We start from the raw sequence: 21,938 nt of genomic DNA, 5'->3' as shown, positions 1-21,938 counted from the left end.
GCACAGCTTCTCACACTCAAACAACGTGCATATGTGTTACATAATGCAACTGCCTGAAAAAAATGCCTGTTTACATACCAATTCGGAGCAGAGGTGCCTTCTGTGCACTGAAGCTGTGCCAGTGGATGTGTATTGGTTCCTTCTTCGTTTCATTTTTTCTTCTTTTTTTTTTAAGATTTGAACCCATCATGTAATCCAGTAAATCAATCCAGAAAAAAATATATAAAATGACAATAATAATTCAAATTTATTGAGCAATCCATTGAACACATAAAGGAAGTTTATGGTGTCTGTAAGCAAAAGCTTGTTACATCATTAAGTCTAATGTCTATTATACAGAAATGAGGAGGATTATATTTTTGAAATGTAAAGATTTATTTCTCTTCACAGTGGAAATTCTGCTTTCTTGCCAGGTGACTGCTGCTGTCTAACAGGAATACTCTGCTTTCTGAAGTGACAGCAATTAACCCTGCGCACTTTCCTCTTGGGCTGTTGGAAGAACTGAATATGGCCGACGGCAGACCAAGCACCCTGGACACAGACTAAACAATGTGAGGAAGAGGCAAATGTTAACAAGTGACTTTGAGACACTTTGAAAATGGACAATGGCTGCCAACGGTATACTGACCATCAATGTGCGCCGATCGATGAGTCTCAACATGTTTGGTTGGCTACCACCTGCCACAATGTAATCCTGTCCCAACCAATCACAAGTGTAGACCTGACAAGGAACAGAATTCATCGGCTAATAAATCATTACTGCTTCCACTAGCACATATTCAAGGAGAGTTTGATATTGCATGGGAAACATCTGAATAATTTAAATGTACACAACCCACTCTTCCCCTGGTTCTGATGGCTCTGCACATATAGTGTCCATGATGTTGAAACAATTCATGATAAACACTGCTTAAAATCAGCTAGTAATACAAGGGCGGAACTTAAGAATTTTTGCTACTCACCGAATGGACTAGTTTATTAAAAACTATAGTCCAACATGCAATTTTTCTTTTACTAGCTACCAGGCTAGTGTTCATTTGTTTGTGCTCAAACGTTTTGCTCGCCTCAGGTGAATTGATGAGTTTATCTATTTTTTAGGTCATTACTGTACACAAAAAACCTGTTATTTGAGAATGCCTTAAAAATTGGCTAAATCATTTAATAGCCATACAACTGTATATAATGACAAAATGAAAAGGAAAAAATGGTTTGTACCATTATGTCCTGTGACCTCCTGTCTGGCATCGTCATTGATTTTTGTGCCAAACTCTACAAAAACCAGCCTTACTTTACAAAATAAGGCTGGGGTGACGAGCATTGGGGCCAGAGAAGCTCAAGTCAGCCAAACCAGCTGCACATGTTGAACCAAACCAGCTGACTGAGTACAACATGAAGCCTTACAGTGAGCATCAAGAATGAATTGTCATTCAGAGTTGACTGTCCTTATCATAACATAATGATTAGAGATTATGAGTTACAGTCGTCCCTCGCCACTTTGTGCTTCGACTTTCGCGGCTTCACTCTATTGCGGTTTTTTGTATTATCATTAAAAAATTGATCGAGACTGTGAAAATGATACATCGCTACGCAACGGAAGCATCTTTGCTCTTCGTAATTAAATGTACAATAATAATAATAATAATAATAATATATTTGTAACGTCTAAAATGTCTTATTTTCTCTTATTTTGTCTAATATATTGTGAAATACGAGTGTAATTATCATATCCTGCCTGCACAATCCTCTTGTGTGCCACTTATTTACCACGTGTGCAACTCCGATTGTGACCAGCTGTTTTCTGTCAGTTTGATTCCTTAGGTGTATTTAAGTCCACGTCAGAGGTTGTAACCCCAGGTCTGTCGTTGACGTTTTGATGTTACATGGTCCTGTGTCCTGCATTTGGAGTGATTCCAAATAAACCCTTCGATCCTGATTCCTCGTCTCCCCATTCCTGCTTCCATGTCCAGCAATCATAACAGTAATGGTGACTAAAGGGTGTTATTTCATGTCTAATAATGTTAAAAATCGTATTTAGAAGGTTGTAAACAGGTTTTCTACGCGCTAACTACGAAAATATTCGATTTATAAATAAAGAATCCTTCTACACGGAAATTCACTTATCGCGGTATAGTCTGGAAATGATTAACCGCGATAAACGAGGGCCGAATGTACACAGAATTTTTTCTAGCGCAGAATTAAAATTTTATTCATTTCAAAATTTATATCTGCCTGTCAGAAAAAAATGACAGACAGTTAAAAGTTGAACAACCTTCACCTTGTGTAGGTGATATGGATTGAATTATCAGTATAGTGTTTTTGCAAAAAGTCACTGAACCTATGTCACTTGAAGATCTTTATGATTAAATCTGAATCCACTGATGTATAATCAATTATATGTGATTATGTAAATTTATACTACGGGACCGTTGAATGCTTGAATCTGATTGGCTGACGAACGTTCTGAGGTGTGCAATTATTTTCAGAAAAACGCACGGCGAACGTAGTTCCAGGTAGCTCTCTTGACCGCATTACAGTTCCATATCACTTCGCATAGTTAACTGTAATAACGGAAATTAGCATACAGTACCTATACAGCACACAGGACTAACAAAAACAACATGACAGACGATTTTCCGAAAGTAAATTTTAATATTTACGGTGAATATGAAACTTTCAACAACTGGGCTGCAGCAGTATTAGTTAGCCTAGTGTACCAACTTAAAGGCTACACATGACATTTCTCACTAGCGAGGTAATAACAGCGCTGCATCTTAAAGCAGACTTACAGTTTAGAGACGGTGCTTCAGAACACTGTTGAGGGACACACAGAGGTAGCCTAATTCATATAAGCTCTCTCTCTCTCTTTCTCTGTGTCTCTGTCTCTCTCGCTCTCTTTCTAATAACTTCATTATTAACTGCATTAGTCTGCTATCAACGGCTCAAGCTTCCATTGCCAGCTTTAAAATGATGTTTTGGAACTAGCAAAAGAGTCGTTGGATGAGATGAGACTCACAACAGCGATTTAAGCAGAAAAACCAGACGAATCCCTTGAAATATATCATCTGATCGATGTCTTGAGGTGTGGCAACCGTAGTATAAGCGGAATAATTGACTCCGGACCGTTGAATTATTAGAAAAATAATGCACACCCGAGGTGTAACGGCATCACTACCTCGGGTGTGCATTATTTTCTAATAATTCAACGGCCCGTCGTCAATTATTCCTTACACGTTTAACATTGGCCAGACGCGGTAAGATTAAACATAACACACATACTGACAAAACATGACATGGGTAAAATTGTTCATTTAAACTGACTTGTGCATTTGTCTCTGAGGACATCAAGATTGATGTGTACCACAAACAGTTCACTTGCAAGGTATCCGGATCAGTTCTTGTCCATCCTGTCATTTTATGTGTTTAGTATCTTCCAGTCCCAAATGTTTCCCCTACATCCTGGGCCACTGCATGGCTGAATGGGCCGAGCATGCAGCTGAGAACCACATATCCCTACCATCATGGATGCTCAATTATATTGATTTTTTTGTATTTTCTTCTCCCAAATTCAGTTTGGTATACACCTGTGTCAGTTATCTCTTGTGTTTGTTTATCTGTACTGGATCTAGTTTTGTGCCTTTGTTCTTAGTGTTCTCTCTGTATTTATTTCTGAAGTGCTTTGTAATCCTTGTTACGTGCACCTGGTAGTGTTTGATTAATTGTAAATGACCCTCACCTGTCCCATGTTGGAACCTCATCATGTGTATAATCGCCTGCCATGCCCTCTTCCTTTGTCGGACATTGTTGATTATGTAGTTCTTTTAGTGTGTGTTTGTTCCCTGCGTGTGGTTTTGGATCCCCAGTAGTGTATTGTGATATTGTTTTCACTGTGCCTCCTTGAATGTGTAGTTCCTGCCCCTGTAACTTAATCATCACCGATTTGCTTTTATTTTAATCTTTTGTGGTCCTGTTGTTTCTAGTGTGGTCTAGTGTTTGATGCTTAATAATGTCTCTTGGATGTCAGAATGCTGCTACGTGACACAAGATGCCACTGTTTCTGTGTGTGCAGATGGACACTCACTCTGCTCTGTCCATGGGGGTCTTCAGGGACTTCACATATCTTCTGGCCTGAAGAATACTCCCAGATCTGTCACAAAGGAAGGAAGACTTACAGCACCAGGATGCAACAACACTTGTGCACCTTCATCCAGAACCTCGGAGTATTTAGGTGAAATATATACATAAACCACTACACTGTACTGCACACCTGACATAATAGTTTTCCCATGACTCTCATTACCTCAAGGGCTTTCTCCTTCCTCCAGGACCCAGAGAGGATTTGGTTGGTCACAGGGTCAATATGGAGAGAGTCCCCACAGATATGAGGACCTGACAGCATTCTGACAGGGTGAACACACAGATATTTTCTCACTAGATGGATTTTACAGCAGGAAACTGTCATGTGGTAAAGTAGACAGTGTGGGTAGAAAGTTAGACAAAGCCAACCTTTACCTGACAGAGTGCTGTTGTCTAGTGTCCCAGAACTATGAGAATGCGTAGGGTTAGTGTTGTAGAAAAACTACATTATTTTTCTCATGTCACAGCAAATAGTATTGCCAATGTTTAGACAAGCCTTTTATTTACATGTATAGTATTATCCCAGCCTCCTGAAATGAACTCATTCTCCTTCTCAGGATGGAAAGTCACAGCAAAGACTCGAAGCCTATGTCCATCCATAAGTGTCCTGGAAAAGCTGAAAGAGCAGAAGGAGGCATTGCTTCTGATACTTAAAAGGCCTTTAACATCACAATTACAGGATTAAATGGGGAAATATCCAAGTATGGAAATTTATCACAAATGGAAATGCATGTTACTGAAGACCTAGTGCTGAAATGTCTGTGTTGCACCCATGGTGGATTTATAATGTAATAAAAAGGTCCTGAGCCTTTTGAGTTCTGACCCGATTTTTGGTATTCCGATTGTGTTCCTCTGTTGACAGACTGATGATATCACTTTTCCGAGAAAGAAGAGAGCGCTGGTTTTTTAAGTTGTTGTCATAAATTGAGAAAGAAATTGAGGTCATGCCAGAAAAAACACCTGCCTCCATTGAGATTACCTTGCACTGCAGGTTGAAAGCCTCTGCTGAGTCTCCATGTCATACAGGTGTATTGCAGAGTCTGAGCCCCCGGCTGCTGCCTTCTCACCAGAGGAGGAGATGGAGAGCGAGAGCGTCTGCCTTGGTTCCTGTTTTGGCTCCCCTTGGGAGGAACTTTCAACAACCTCTCTCACAGTCCACAAACATTCATGCCCCCATATGTACCAGCACCTCACGCTGCCGCTGGCATCTGAGACAAAGAGGAAAACCAGTCCAGACAGCCAGGAGGATGGAGAGGAGAAAATGAAGAATGGGTAAACATGCAATACTCACATGTGGCCAGAAGGAGGCTGTGAGACTTGGAGCTGAGAGTGAAGCGCAGGGCAGTGACAGGGAGAGAGGACAGCAGGCTCTCACTGTCTCTAAGTGTCTGCACTAGACCGCTGGTGTCTGTGTTATACACCTAAGGAGTTAAATACCAATGAGTGGAGTGTATTCTAGATGGCATTTTCATGCTTAGATTTTATATATTGGGAGAACCCTGGAATGACCTAACCTGCTATAGCAGATCTCAGCCTGCATCCTAAGTGACATATGTCTACCAAAAATAGCATGCTGAACTACAGCCAGCTTAAGACTCAGTGGCACTTTCTAATAAAATTATTTAAAATATACAACAAAACCAACACAAAAATACACACATTCTACTCAAGCACTTAGGGAAGCCGTCGATTTTCACAACCAAAGCATTATAAGTAATGAGTAACGGCCTGTTTGTGCCTTGGCAGTAAGGGTGTAACGTTACACAAAAATCACAGTTCGGTTTTGAAGTCACCGTTCGGTGCAGCAGGGGATAAAAGAAACAAAACATAAACTTCTTCTTTTTTTCTTTATTAAATACTGGTTTACTGAACAAAGTATAACTCTTTCTTAAATAAAAAGTTTTTTAAATACTGCTGCAACCTACTAATAAAAAACTAAAATTTATTGAAAAATAAATCCATCCATCTTCTGTAACTGCTTACCCTGTTCAGGGTCATGGGGGGGGGGTCTGCAACCTATCCTGAACGCTACAGGCACAAGGCAGGGAACAACTGTGCCAATCAATCACAGGGCACACCCACACATCATCCTCTCTCTCTCTCTCTCTGTCTCTCACATATACACACACACACACACACACACACACACAGTTGTGTAATCATATCTGTTTGGGGACCGCTCATTCATTTCTATGGGAAAAATGTTAACGCTAACTATGACAACCTTAACCCCTACCCAGCCCTAACCATAACCACAAGTAACCAAGTGAAATACAAGAGTTTTTGCATTTTTAGTTTATTCATTGCAATCACAGATTTTTATAAAATAGAGTTTTCCCATATGGGTATTCATAAATGAACCACACACACACCTACGGGCAATTTGGTAACTCCAATAAGCCTCTGCATGTTTTTGGATTGTGGGGGAAAACCAAAGTCCCCAGAGGAAACCCCACAATGACACAGGCAGAACAGGCAAACTCCACACACATGGAACCCTGGCAGAGACCTGAGCCCAGGTCCGAGAGCTGTGAGGTGGCAGTGCTAAGCACTGCACCACCATGCCACCCCTTAGCAGTAAACCAAAATAAATATTCTCTCAAGTAAATAAAAATAAATATCCATTAAGGTGCACATTTAGAAAATTAACTGTACCTGATCTATACTGTATTCACATTAGCAGCTTTCAGCTTCACATTAGAACTGCGCAAGAGAAATTTTGTCTCAAAAAATACAAAGTATAACAAAATAAAAATCCATTATGGTGCAGCAGTTAAAAAATGCCTGTGCTGCACTTGTATTCATTCACATTAACAGCTTCCAGCTTCACAGTAGGACATACGTGCACATGTGTAGTGGAGCGGCTTCATCTGCCCCTTTCCAAATGTTGCTCAGGGGAAACACACAAACACACTAAGGTTCCGTATTTGCTGCATTCATTTGGTACATATGTGTACCGAACCGGAAGACCCATACTGAAAATTTTAGGTACGAATACGTGTAATGTTACACTCCTACTTGGCAGTGAGACAGTGGATGATCTCCATACTGTCACATTTTAGGGAGTTGTGGGTTCTTTGGTCACTCTGCATCAGCACAGCTTTTGCATTCTGGTTTGCCGTAACTGAGGCATGGTTGAGGCTCCACTTCTATCTCTTCTATTGAGCTACACAATATAGCCCAAAGTATGTGGACACCAGCTTGTCCAACATAGGTGGGACATCCAGTCAAGCTTTTTGGGTAGGAGTGTATTTGGAGTTTCACTTGTCCTGTTAAATCTCTAGAACAGGGGTATTGAAATGGTGGATCTCCATGATGTGCAATCTACAGATGGGATACCTCACCCAGCATACTGTGGTTTTGTGTGGTAGATGCAATTTGGACCTTTGGGAAAAATAACTGCGTACCTCTGCTATAGAATTTGCACGGATTATCTAGAAAGCAGGGTGCTGCTCTCAGTTGTGTGATTCCTACTTAGAGATCAGCAGGTCTGAGAACCCTGTTGAAGGTTTCATTGATTGCAGGTCATAGAAAAGGGTCATTGGCGATCCGCCACCATACGATTCCTTTGAGAGACTATGACAAGTTGTCCTAGGCCTTTAGGTAAGGATCTGCTTGTGGCTGATAATATGGCAAAATATTTTATTACACAATAATTTTTTTCATATCAGCCAATATTGATTATCCATCCATCCATCCATTTTCCAAACCGCTTATCCTATTGGGTCGCGGGGGGTCCGGAGCCTATCCCGGAATCAATGGGCACGAGGCAGGGAACAACCCAGGATGGGGGGCCAGCCCATCGCAGGGCACACTCACACACCATTCACTCACACATGCACACCTACGGGCAATTCAGCAACTCCAATTAGCCTCAGCATGTTTTTGGACTGTGGGGGGAAACCGGAGTACCCGGAGGAAACCCCACGACGACACGGGGAGAACATGCAAACTCCGCACACATGTGACCCAGGCGGAGACTCGAACCCGGGTCCCAGAGGTGTGAGGCGACAGTGCTAACCACTGCACCACCATGCCGCCCCATATTGATTATTTATTACCATATTATCACTAATTATCTCGATATAATTCAAATAATTATTTCTTCACTTCAAGGCTCTTTTTTTTGTTTAATTGACCTTAAAGATTCAAAGCAAAACAAAATTATAAATGGACTGCAAACTATAATCTAATTATATACTCTTTCGTCATTAGGGCATAATACTAGAAAACTCCAAAAGTATGATTTGTTACAAGGTGTTTTCATTGACTGCCTCACTGCTCATTCTAGGGAACGGGTTTGACATCGCCGGCAGAGTAGCAGTTTTGATTGGTTAATAGCGTATATTAGCCTATGTTGCTTTTCAACAGTTTATCCTTTTTTTATTACTTAAATTTTATATTATTATAAGCCAATAATGTATATTATTTATATCGCTCAGCCATATGTTTGGTCATTGCAGTCACATGGTTCCTGTAACTCATGGTAGGGATTTTTCATATGGAGACTATTCATTTCGTTACTTACACTCCATTGAAGCTGGTCATCCTAGCATTGTGTGATGCCGTCTCTGGGATCATGGCATTGGCATCCGTAAAATAGATCATTTTATGTATGTAAATGTACGTAAATGGTATTATGTATGCAAATAGTGAAAGAGCCTATGTTTACATGAACGTAATCTGATGGTACGCAGATTGGTTATATTCTCTGGTTGAACTACAGGTGAATTTTGCAGCTGGTGTAGTACAATCCATCCATCCATCCATCCATCCATCCATCCATCCATCTATCTATCTCACTACTGGACCAAGAGGAATGGGCTAACCAGGATCTGGGTGTCTGCAATTTGGAATGTAGTCTTTCGCCTGTACCGTGCTCCATAACTTGTTAATGGAGCCATACATTATTTAATTCTGTCCTGTTGTGGCAATTGCTTCTATATCTGAAAGTAAGAGGTTTGAGATGCCATATAATGCTAATTCCAACAGTGCACAGAACATGCTAAAGCTTCTTCACAGTGATACATCCAAAAGCAGCTACCTTAATTGTTCCATTACTTAGTCCAACAGCCAGTAGAGAGCCGTCATTATTAAACTGGCACACCATCACCTCACAGCCACATTCCCTGGAGAGAAGAGGATATTAAAAATGCATTGAAAAGATTCATTAGTGTTAAATTGACGGAAATACCATAGAGAAACCTACTCACAGCTGGCTGTATATACGGAGGTCTCCTTCAGCTTTGGGCTGCATGTGTGAGCTCCAGTGTGATCCTGTAGTTTTCTGTGTTTCTGTACATACACTTTCCTCACGGCTGTCAGTGCAGACATCATCACTCTGCAATATTGTGCATGCGCCCAAATCACTTTCTGCTTCATCAGTTTCACTCCTGCTCTCAGTGTCAGTCAGTTCTGACTGTGATTGAAGACTCTGATGTGGATTATCAGCATCCACAAAGGTTGAAGAACTTAGTGACATCTAATGGATAAAGAACAATAAAGGTGTAAAGGAAAAACACAATACCCTCCGGCATAATTATACCATACAGTACTGTGCAAAAGTCATAGGCAGTCAGAATGTTTCAGGCCATTTATCTGGGATGTAAGCATATATTTGCTGAGAAAAAAACAACACAATTTAACATGAAAAAATGTGCAAATGAACAGCAACACAAAATAATAATTGCTTCTGTTATGCAAAAAGTTACTGAAATCTTGTTCTTGACTTGATCTTGGCTTTGATTCCCAAACCTCTCCTCAGGAACATCTGAGCTATTCCATATATCTGACACATTCCACCAGCTCTCTTAATTAGTTAAATAATATAATTAGTTTAATAACTTAATGAGGTATTACGACAAATACTGGAGTGACTTTTGAAGAGGGTAGGAAATGGCTAAGCTAACATACTTTGAGAGATATGCTATCATGAAGATCATTAAATCATAAATTTTTTACTGTCTATATATATATTAAAATTGGTCAGAAATGGAATTATATTCAGTACTCAATTTGCTTTCTACCTGTTAGTTTTTAAAAATATTAAGAAGAACTTTCCACCACCGCCTTCTGTAGCTTGTCCCACCTACATACAATCAATGGCCAATTCATCAGGTATAAGTCCTTTTTCAATCGTTTTCAATTCAATCATTATGCATTTGTGGCCTTCCTCTTAGTGTTTTAGGTGTTTGGCCATTCTCCTCTGACCTCTCACTAACAATGTGTTTGGATTTTGGTAACAGAATTGCCATCGGATGTTTTTGTTTATTGTACCAATTTCTGTAAATTGTGGACATTGCGCGCAGTATGTCAAAATCCCAGGAAGGTGTCTCTTTCTGAGATGCTGGAACCCAAAAGTCACATTTAAAATCACGTGGGTCACAAGCTTAACAATTCTGCTGCTTGACCACACAGTAACAGACACCAGTGCACGCTGTAAATATCAAATATCCATCTTCTGTCCATTTATCCTGGTCAGTGGCAATGATGGAGGGGGTGTTACTGAACCCTATTTCCTTACATTAATATGAGAATTTGAGCAGGTGTACCTTGTTAAGTGACCACCGAACACAAAGGTATGTATACACACATTATTATAGGACAACTAAAACACGGTAGTATGTAGCGAAAAAAAATACTACTTTGAAACTTATGTTTTGTTAGGTAAGCAAAAGAAATGGATCATACGTAGGTAGGATTACAGTCATTCATCTGAGTCACTTCCAATAAAGCTCCTGTAGCTTCTTTGCTAACTGAAAACGCAACAAAGACGAATACCTTAAACGTTAACTACAGTGCTATAAGAGTTAAACGTATTTCAAAACAAACACAATGAAAATACAGTTCCTCGTCTCAACTAACTGCTTTATTTATATACGTATGTTCATATTTGACCGTATTTACTCACACTCGTAGGTGAATAACAGCGGTGTCTTAGCAACCAAACTAAACTGATCAGCGAGGCTTGATGTGGGGGCGGAGGGAGGGTCACGTCGGACTGCTTGTGGGCGGATGGGGGTTATGTCGCGGCCAGTACACTACACCGTCTTCTATGTGTATATGCACATACATTATGGGTGGCCAACTCAATATTCTCACTGGTTTTCACAAATTACAAAGTGCTCCTAAGGCTAATATCAATATAATGTACATTTTAATTTGCATTTACTGCATTTCACAGACGCATTTCCCAGACCGTTAGGCTCATATTCGATATTCAGTTTTCTGGCTTTAATAGCTTTTTTCGGAAGGTGGGGCGTTTTTAACGACAGAATTGTGATGGCCAGTATACAGACAACGATGCACACCGATTATTTTTGCGCTCCAAACCATTTCGTGATTTGTGCAAAATCGTGTTAATAGCTAATATTATAGGTCCTGTCAGCTGTAATGACATGGTGGTTTAGCATTTTGGGTTCACGGCGACTGTTGCACACCCCTTTGTTTCCCAGATTGCTTTACGTAGGAATTTACTTAATTTTTGAATGTTCGAATGTATCCCTATAATGTGCAATGGGACAATACATGAATGGGTTAATAACTTTAAAACTAGACAAGACAGGCAAAACTAGTGAAGTGTGCTTTGATCAGTGGACATCAGGGAACAATGCACACCGCTTTGCTTTTCAGATTATTTTTGTCTGAAATAGTTATTATTATATTGCATCCACTTAAAGTGCAATGGGGCAACACACTAAGGGGTTAATAGCAGTGGCGGAGCTAGACTTTTATTTAAGGGGTGGCGAAAGGGTGAGCAAGGGTTTCTCAGGGGGCTCCATAAAAATATGATAAATGAAGGAAAACAAAATATTTTTCTCGTACACATTCATAATAAACAATGGCTTTGTAAATGTTTGTTGAATAAACACAAAAAACATTTCCAAAATCATAAACACCAGTCATAAATGGGAGATGATGGGAGTGTCTCGGTGATTTAATAATAATTTTTTGACTCTGAACCACAGCAAAACCGTATCCATGTGTTTTACAATCAGATGTAAAATCTGTAATAATTTCGTTGTTATTATTGACAACAGAGAAATTGAAAAAGTGTATGAGTTTAAATATCTGGGTGTTTTGGATTTCATCTTAAATTTAATTCAGGAAAGTGGCCTGAACCATTAAGATCAACCTCAACTGCTTCCGTCTGATAAGACTATATTTACAGTACCTGTAAAAGCTGCCCAGTTGTACCTGCATGCCATGATTCTGTCTCACGTCTCATACTGTGTAATTGTTTGGAGCCAAGCAACTCAATCTGCTTTAAACCTATGATGTGTCTGTACAAACAAGCCCTAAAAGTTTTGGACCAAATACCGATGAAGTGGCACCCCTGTAAAATATAGGAGAAGTACAATCTCCTAAGTTTCACAATTTTATACACTTTTTTTTTTTTTTTTATAAAACTGACATATAAATGGCTCAGTGGCCTTGTCCCAGAGTTGAGCAGAATGATTGTAAACGCCAGCAGCACAGGAGCCCCAACAAGAGGAGCAGCTAATGGAGACTGTAAACCAGCAAAATACAAAACATCATTTGGTCAAACCTTATTCTCATTTAGAGGACCTTAGGTTTGGAACAAGTTACCATCAGCAATAAAACTGTTACCAAATGTCAGGGTCTTTAACTCCCAGGTGAAAAATGGCTGAAACAAAAACAAACCTGTGAACACTGATGTATTATATTAGTTATATTAATTAATTTACATTCATTTCTTGAGTGTGTGTGTGTGCGCGTGTCTGTGTGAATCAATAGTTGCTGCTATTGTCTATTTTTAAAAGTCCAACCAAGGACTAGGTTTGCAAATTAGCCTCTGGCTAGAAAACCTCTGTACAAAACAATGGTTGCATTGTTTTTACATGTAACATTGTCTTTTGTGCTGTTCTTGTTCAATAAATCCAATAAATAAATAAAAAGACAAAGCTTAATCTAATCCAGGACCAAACATGAACTCAAACTGGATTAACCCCAGACTAAACCTAGACTAAACCATGACCAAACAAGAGCAGTGCACATGTAAATTTAAAGCTCAGAACACAGACAGGACTAAAAACAAATTTCAAAATTCTCAAAAAATAAATAAACAAATAAAACTGCATCTAAATTGTAAACAGCAAGACTTATGAATACCAGCAGAACTGACCTGCATTTCGCTGGTGGTATTTGTCACGCTGGATCGCGGGCAGAGCGGCGATCGTGCGGGCGAGCAGGCAGAAACGGGCAAACACGCCGTAATCAGGGCAAACAAGGGGTTTATTCCGAAAGACGGGGCAGGGAACAGAAGACGCCAACTAACCTCAATGACAGACACTGGATTAGTACACAACAGGAACTTAAATACAAGAAACAAGGCAGCAGGAAACAAGACACGACTGGGCACGATCAGGAAATCACACGTGGGTAATTAGGGGGCGTGGCACACACGAGGAGCGGACGTCACAGAACCCCCCCCAAAGGCGCGCTACACCGGGCGCGCCCGGGAGGAGGCAAAGGACGGGACGAGACCGGGAAACCAGAACCTGAAAGACAAGGGCAAAAAAATCAACGGGGAACAGGGAACAAGACAGACAGGCAAAACTGACAAAGAGGCAGGAGCCAGGACAGGACACTACACAAGACAGGAAAAGCCGACAGACAGACCAGGAAGGGAGAAACAGAGGGAACAGGCGGAACAAAAGGAGCGGGAGTGACGGGAGGGAACGACGGGAAACCAGGAACAGAGCGGGGCGGAACAAAGGGACCAGGAACAGAGGACGGCGGGACAAAGGCAGGAGGAGGAACAAAGACAGGCGGGACAGAGACAGGAAAGAAGGGAGAGAAGGAGGAGGAAGGAAGGGGAGCCCGAGGGAGCCCCTGCGGGCGACGGGAGGCAGCCGGAGGGGCCGCAGGCGGCCGGGAGGCCGGAGCCGGAGGGGACCTCGGAGGGGCCGAGGAGGCAGGGCGAGGGACCCGCGGAGGGGCCAGGGAGGAAGCAGGAGGGAGCACCGGGGAAGGGGACGAGGGAGCAGGAGGGGCCCACGGCGAAGGCCCGGAGGAGGGGGGAGCCGCAGCAGGCGGCGACGTCCGGTGGAGGGCCGGAGGTAGGGGCCCCGCAGGCAACCGAGGAGCCGCCGTCGGGGAGCCCGCAGGCGACCGACCAGGCACCGGAGGGGGGAGCGAGGCAGGGTGACGAGGCATCGGAGGGGGACCCGTAGGCGACAGCCGACCCGGAGGGCCAGGACCTGCAGGCGCCAACCGAGCCAGAGCGCAGGCGAGGGAGGGCGAGCCAGGGGGCAGGGCGGGAGGGACCCCAGTCCGACGTCTGTGTCCCCTCCCTCTGCGGGACACAGACATACCGACCCCCGGTCGGGGTCGATGTCGCCGGGGTGAGGGTGAAGGAGTCACAGGAGCGGGGCCAGGGACAGGAGCGGGGCCAGGGACAGGAGCGGGGCCAGGGACAGGAACCGGGTCAGCAGGCGGAGGGGGCGCCTCGGGAGCTGCTGCAGCGCGGTCAGGGGGCGCCTCGGGAGCTGCTGCAGCGCGGTCAGGGGGCGCCTCGGGAGCTGCTGCAGCGCGGTCAGGAACAGGAGCTGGCTGCAGTGGGGGCACCTGCCCGGGAGCTGCAGCAGATGGCTGCAGTGGGGGCACCTGCCCGGGAGCTGCAGCAGGCGGCTGCAGAGGGGGCGCCTGCCCGGGAGCTGCAGCAGGCGGCTGCAGAGGGGGCGCCTCTGCACGAACAGGAGCACGGTCAGGAACAGGAGCTAGCTGCAGTGGGGGCGCCTGCCCGGGAGCTGCAGCAGGCGGCTGCAGTGGGGGCGCCTGCCCGGGAGCTGCAGCAGGTGGCTGCAGAGGGGGCGCCTGCCCGGGAGCTGCAGCAGGCGGCTGCAGAGGGGGCGCCTCTGCAGGAACAGGAGCACGGTCAGGAACAGGAGCTGGCTGCAGTGGGGGCGCCTGCCCGGGAGCTGCAGCAGGTGGCTGCAGTGGGGGCGCCTGCCCGGGAGCTGCAGCAGGCGGCTGCAGAGGGGGCGCCTCTGCAGGAACAGGAGCACGGTCAGGAACAGGAGCTGGCTGCAGTGGGGGCGCCTGCCCGGGAGCTGCAGCAGGTGGCTGCAGTGGGGGCGCCTGCCCGGGAGCTGCAGCAGGCGGCTGCAGAGGGGGCGCCTCTGCAGGAACAGGAGCACGGTCAGGAACAGGAGCTGGCTGCAGTGGGGGCGCCTGCCCGGGAGCTGCAGCAGGCGGCTGCAGTGGGGGCGCCTGCCCGGGAGCTGCAGCAGGCGGCTGCAGTGGGGGCGCCTGCCCGGGAGCTGCAGCAGGCGGCTGCAGTGGGGGCGCCTGCCCTGGAGCTGCAGCAGGCAAAGGGGGCTGCGCAGGCAGCGAAGGCGGCTGCGCAGGCAGCGAAGGCGGCTGCGCAGGCAGCGAAGGCGGCTGCGCAGGCGGCTGCACGGGAGCGGGGTCCGCCGGTAATGGCGGCTGCACGGGAGCGGGGTCCGCCAGCAATGGCGGCTGCTGCTCGGGCTGAGCAGGGGCTGCAGGCACAGGAGGCGGCTGCTCGGGCTGAGCAGGGGCTGCAGGCACAGGAGGCGGCTGCTCGGGCTGAGCAGGGGCTGCAGGCACAGGAGGCGGCTGCTCGGGCTGAGCAGGGGCTGCAGGCACAGGAGGCGGCTGCTCGGGCTGAGCAGGGGCTGCAGGCACAGGAGGCGGCTGCTCGGGCTGAGCAGGGGCTGCAGGCACAGGAGGCGGCTGCTCGGGCTGAGCAGGGGCTGCAGGCGGCGGGACCGGCAGGTCCCGTGCGGGCAAGACGGACGTGGTCCCTTTAAGTGCCCGGGGCACACGCGGGATAGCGTCCCGCACCGCGCGGGCCCCCTTGTTGGCCAGCCGCTCCGGCCGGAAGTAGTACCGCTCGAGGGGCGGTAGCAGCTCAGCGGCGGCTGGGTGCTCTCCCCGGACTGGGGAAGCTGCCAGCGCAGGCAGCTTAGCTGCGGTGATGACGTCGAGGTCAGCCGGGGAGTCCTCCAATTCCCCGGTTAGGAGAGAAGCGGGGATGAGCGCGCACGCTCCCAAAACGATTGCAGGGGCGATCGCGTGCTTCTTCTTCTTCTTCTTCTTCCTCTTTGTCACGGTGTCCGCGGGAGGCTGCTCCACGTCCGACAGGACGGACGGCTGGGGAACAACCTCCGGGACGCACCGTGCGTCCAGCCCCAACCTCCGCGCTGTTAGGCGCTGAACCAGCTGGTTGAGGTGGGAGCGCACCTCTCCTAGACGATGCCCGTCCTCAGGTGAAGACATCGCCAACAGGAGGTCGCAGCTTCGGTTGGCTAAATCCAGCGCGACGGGATCCTCCCGAACGTCGGGCTGGTTCAGCCAGTAGTGTACCTCATGCAGCAGACCGAGACGTTGGCTCTCGGTCTGCTGCTGTGCCTTGTTGAGTTGGTCTGTCATTCTGTCACGCTGGATCGCGGGCAGAGCGGCGATCGTGCGGGCGAGCAGGCAGAAACGGGCAAACACGCCGTAATCAGGGCAAACAAGGGGTTTATTCCGAAAGACGGGGCAGGGAACAGAAGACGCCAACTAACCTCAATGACAGACACTGGATTAGTACACAACAGGAACTTAAATACAAGAAACAAGGCAGCAGGAAACAAGACACGACTGGGCACGATCAGGAAATCACACGTGGGTAATTAGGGGGCGTGGCACACACGAGGAGCGGACGGAGCGGGCGTCACAGTATGTGCAAAAGTTTTCTTTTTATTTCATGTAGCCAGCTATTGCTAAATTAAAATAAATTAATTAAATTAATGAATCTAGTCAGCCAATTAAACCCTCACATTACAGTATAGTGAAGTTGATTCAAAGCTTTAATATGACATGCATAGCCTGCTTACATGCAGCAGAAAACTAATGACTGGTTCTCCACATATACACTTACCACACAGACGTCAAGCTATGGCTAGCTTTGCTAAAATAATAAAAAACAGCATAATTCAGCATGTGCACTAAAACATACATACGTGCAAAGACGCTGTCTAAAAGATGATGTATATCAGCAGGAGCAGGGCTCATGGGTAATTTAAACGAGACATGGAGCAGACAGTGCGCAACGCTTTCATGCTGCTATTTTTTATGTACTACCAGTGTGTGACCTCCTGTCATTAGGAAGGTAATACAGTGTAATATGTTATAAATACCTGCTTAGCTCCTGCTGTTATTAATACCGTGGGTGCGTTTTGGATCATGTAGGAACGCGTGCCACTGCCAGAGCTTTTAGCCAATGATGTGTCAGTAAGCAGCAGGCACAGGGTACTGCTGGGTCGGGATGCGTTCAGGGGCACCCGGAAATGACAGTTTTCAGCTCAAATCTTTGCCCGATCTCCTCATTGGTATATTTTAATGTTTGCCATTTCCAGCAGGGTGGCACTGGGAGTGGCAAGGGGTCTGTTGGGAAGCTCACCCTCAAGGAACAATACATCTCTACCTATACCTGTTAAGCGTCGCTGAGTACACTACTGCACAGCGTATTGTCAATTCAGAAATTTTATCCCAACATACTTCATTCAGCTGAATTAATCAAATGAACACTATAGATTATTGTAGCACTTTTGTGGTGCCTTTACTCACTTTAAGCAGGTTTCCAATTTTGCTTCCATTCATTTTGAGACATGTAAAACAATAGATTGCAGAAACAAGTAGAAGGAGGGGAAAAAAAACTTTTACCTGACCTTCATGTCACACCGAAGTCACTCTGGGTGGATGACAGCCTGCTTTTAGAATCAGCCTGGGATTTCCAAACGGCGTTTAACGCGATCTTCGATCACCCCGTAGTCTAGGTGAATGACTGGTGGACCTTAGACAAGGCTCCAGAACAGTGGCAGAATTTTCCCAAGAATTCCACACCATTGCTACAGGACTGTGCTGGCCGGAAGATTACCTGCGGATTCTCTATGGGTGAGCCCTTAATCCGGACATACAGGACGAACTCCTGTCCAGGGCTGCCTCTCTGTCTTTCGAGGATTTCATTGGCTTGTCTGTCACTTTGGACAACAGCCTTAGAGAGCGCCGCCATCGGCGGACTCGCCAGCCTCCGACGACCCCTGCAGCCATGGAAGAACTCCCTGAACCAAAGCTGTTTGGACGCTCTCCTCTCACCACCACTGAGAGACGCCAACGCACCACTCTGGGTTTCTTCCTCTACTGTGGAGAGTCCGGACACACTCTCCATTCCTGTCCTATTCACCCCCCTCGTCCAGAACCCTCCACTAAGGTGGGCCTCTCTTTTTTTCTGGGTGTTTCACAAACCCAGCTCACCATACCGGTTGTGGTAACGTTTGCTGGAGACCGGTTGTGCACGCGAGTTCTCATTGACTCAGGGGCAGCTGGGAACTTTAGCAATCAGGCCCTAGTACAGACACTTCAAATCCCTCTACAAGCTCTTTCATCATCCATTGTTGTACTGGGGCTAGTGGTGCATCTCTACAAGGGGACCAGATCACCCATCGGACAGTTCATGAAGAAGAAGGATGGGGGTTTACGTCCATGTATTGATTACAGAGCCCTCAATGCTATTACCGTAAAAGGCCATGAACCTCTACCCTTGATTCCTTCTGTGCTGGAACAACTCCGGGAGGCCAAGATATTCACGAAATTAGACCTCTGCAGTGCATACAACCTTGTATGCATCCGAAAGGGGGATGAATGGAAGACCTCCTTTATAACCCACACTGGTCAATATGAATGTCTACTGATGCCTTATGGTCTAGCCAACAGCTCGTCTATCTTTCAAGCATTTATGTATTCCGTCTTCCATGATATGCTTGACATTGATGACATATTGATCTATTGATCAATGACATATTGATCTATTCTCCTTCCTTCTCACAGCCAATTCCACCTGTTTGCCTGGTTCTCCAGAGGCTGAGAGAATGTTATCTTTTTGTGAAAGGGGGGAAGTTTGAACTTCATGAAGCACAGGTACAGTTTCTAGGTTATGTTATCAATCCAGGGGCGGTGGCCATGGACGAACGGAAGGCGGTAACTGTCCAAGAGTGGCTTCGACCCCGTACCATTAAAGAACTGCAGCAGTTCTTGGGGTTAGCTAATTTTTACCAGAGGTTCATTAGAAACTTCAGCCGTGTAGCTGCAGATCTCATGTCCCTTATGAGAAGAAAAGGTACCTGTCTTCAGTGGACTCCGGAGGCTGACCTCGCCTTCCAGAAACTCAAGCACGTCTTCTGCTCGGCCCCAGTCCTCCAACAACCACATCCCGCAGACCCATTCGAGGTGGAAGTGGATGCATCAGAGACCGGCATTGGAGCCGTCCTCATTGAGAGGGACCCGGTGCCTGGCCGCCGACACCCCTGAGCGTATTGCTCTAAAAAACTCACCCCTGCTGAGAGTAATTATGATGACCGGGAACTTCTAGCCATTAAATTAGCATTGGAAGAGTGGAGACACTGGTTGGAGGGGGTTAAACACCCCTTCCAAGTCTTCACTGACCACCGCAACCTTGAATATGTAAAGAATGCAAAAAGACTGAACCCGCGACAGGCTTGTTGGGCCATGTTTTTTGCTTGCTTCGCCTTCATAGTTACTTACCTCCTGGGATCAAAAAACATAAGCTGATGCATTATCCCGCAATATGACCCCCTGATGGCAGCGGATCGCACTACCCCTATCCTGGCCCCGTCCTGCTTCACGGCCACCTTCTCCTGGCCACTGGAGGAAACCCTTTGCGCTGCTAACGAATGCTCAACACCACCCTCTGGCTGCCCCCCTGGATGACTGTACGTTCCAGCCCCACATCTATCAGACATGGTCAGGTGGGTGCATACTTCCCACAGCTCAGGACACTCAGGGTTGCTGCTACCCTCCGGTTGGTGGCCCGACGATATTGGTGGCCTGGATGGCGAATGGAGGTAGAATGGTATGTGGCCTCCTGCCCTGAGTGTGCCCAAACTCAAGGCCTCACACTAACCACCTGTTGGACTACTGCATCCGCTACCTATCCCTTTACATCCTTGGTCGCACTTAGCATTGGACTTCATAACTGATCTTCCCCTCTCGAAGGGAAATGCCGTGATACTCACCATAGTGGATCGTTTTTCCAAAATGTGTCGGTTGATTGCTCTTCCTAAACTTCCTAATGCAGCAGACTTGGCTGAGTTACTACTAACCTGGGTGTTCCGGTGTTACGATATTCATGAAGATGTAGTATCCGACCACGGGCCTCAGTTCTCCTCACAGGTGTTTCGCATCTTCTGCACCAAGTTCAACATCTCCCTCAGCCTCACGTCAGCATAACATCCCCAATCCAACGGCTTGGTGGAGAGGATCAACCAGGAGGTCTCCAAAGCGTTGAGGTTCCTTTGCAGGGATAGACCCACCGAATGGGCGACCCACCTTCTATGGGCTGAGTATGCCGTCAACATCCGAATGAACCCGGTCAGTAACCTTTCACCATTCCAACGTGTGCTAGGATATCATCCACAGCTCTTCCCCTGGGACTCCCCAACTAGTGATGTCCCTCGAGTAGAAGAGTTATTCCAGTGAGCCCGAGACATTTGGCATCGAACGCAGCCTGCCCTCTCTAGACGATCTTCAAAGCAGAAGATCCAGGCCGATAAGCACCGACGCCCCACTCCTCCCTATCGGGTGGGCCAACGGGTATGGCTCTCGACCCATAACCTCAAACTCCCATCCTGCCGTAAGGTGTTGCCCCACTTTATTGGACCTTTCAGGATCATCAAACGCATGGGGCCCGATTCTTTCCAGAACCACTCCCTGGAATCACTCTTCCACTCGAGGGACGTCACTGCCCAAAGTTTATCGCATCTGTCCCACGTTCTATGCTTCCCTCCTGAAGCCTGTGCATTATAGCTCAACACACCCCTCAACTAGTGCAGCGGTACCTCCGCCTTGCACCCTGCAGGATGTATCCCAAGTATACCAGGTGTGAGCCCTCCTGGACTCCTGCCATCAAGTGGGACAATTGCAGTATCTGGTGGACTGGGAAGGGAACGCTCGTGGGTACCTGCGTTGGACATCCTAGAACCCGCTCTGGTGGTAGACGTCCATGCTCTGCATCCTTTCAAACCTGTTTCCCGGCCGCGGATGGCCCCGCTCATCTCGGCCTCCAGGAGGCGGCCGTCGGGGGTGTCTGTCACGCTCACCTGCAGACAATCACCAGCTACTCACACCACTTCTTAAGCTGGCGACACAAAGTATTGTTGCCATTGTTTCCAATGTGCCTTACCGAGCATCTTCTGTCTTTTGTTCTCCCCGATTGCCCTACCTGCACTGTCCTGCCTGCCCTGCCTGTTATGCCTGCCCCGTCGACCATTTCGCTCCCACATTACGGGGTCTGCCTCATCTGTCCCTGCTGTACGTCACACTAACTGGCCAAATAAGTGAAATGTAGATCTGTGAACTGCTGCACTTGCTAAAATTACACAGTTGTGATTATATAATTTCACAAGGAAACCAAACCGTAATCTATATCTAAACATAATAACACACATATGCAGTTTTGTGCAGTGATATGCTAAGAATATTGGAATACTTTATTTTCCATGTTACATTTTCATTTTAATGGTGCTAGTAGGTCAACATCACCAGTACCAGAAAAAGTGGGAGGACTAGCTACATTTATTGGTCAAGTGTTAGTTCACATCCTCTTTTCTTTCTTTAATTTAATAAAGGCAGTAATAACTCCAATAATAAATGTGAATATATGAAATGTGACTGGAAGTACTTTGAAAGGGTAGTTTTCTGCCCCCCCTCCCAGGTTGAGGACAGGGAAGGCAAGGTACACCCCCCAATGTTATACT

General features: G+C 46.3%; 2 protein-coding genes across 5 annotated transcripts in view; one reads left to right on the top strand and one right to left on the bottom strand.

The window, feature by feature from the left end:
• LOC125741793 (sulfotransferase 1C1-like) overlaps window positions 1–21,938 on the top strand; it is a 52,631-nt gene that overhangs the window by 17,347 nt on the left and 13,346 nt on the right. The gene's annotated exons all lie outside the window — the stretch shown is intronic.
• LOC125741790 (uncharacterized) lies at window positions 257–17,212 on the bottom strand. 4 transcript variants are annotated; one of them, XM_049013139.1, is made up of 11 exons: window positions 17,127–17,212; window positions 9,348–9,616; window positions 9,179–9,263; window positions 5,426–5,555; window positions 5,114–5,342; window positions 4,642–4,750; window positions 4,510–4,541; window positions 4,298–4,397; window positions 4,079–4,144; window positions 629–721; window positions 257–542 (listed from the first exon to the last, which is right to left on the bottom strand). In XM_049013139.1, the coding sequence occupies exons 2-11, from the start codon at window positions 9,614–9,616 to the stop codon at window positions 375–377; spliced, it is 1,281 nt and encodes a 426-aa protein (XP_048869096.1). In that variant the 5' UTR covers window positions 17,127–17,212; the 3' UTR covers window positions 257–374. The 4 variants fall into 4 exon arrangements, with proteins under 4 accessions (XP_048869096.1, XP_048869094.1, XP_048869095.1 ...); XM_049013137.1 differs by lacking the exon at window positions 17,127–17,212 and adding an exon at window positions 13,280–13,437; XM_049013138.1 differs by lacking the exon at window positions 17,127–17,212 and adding an exon at window positions 11,045–11,238.

This window comes from Brienomyrus brachyistius, chromosome 5 (genome assembly GCF_023856365.1).
Source record: "Brienomyrus brachyistius isolate T26 chromosome 5, BBRACH_0.4, whole genome shotgun sequence".
NCBI lineage: Eukaryota > Metazoa > Chordata > Actinopteri > Osteoglossiformes > Mormyridae > Brienomyrus > Brienomyrus brachyistius.
Note: the sequence above shows the minus strand (reverse complement) of the source record. Positions and strands in the feature narration are given on the sequence as shown.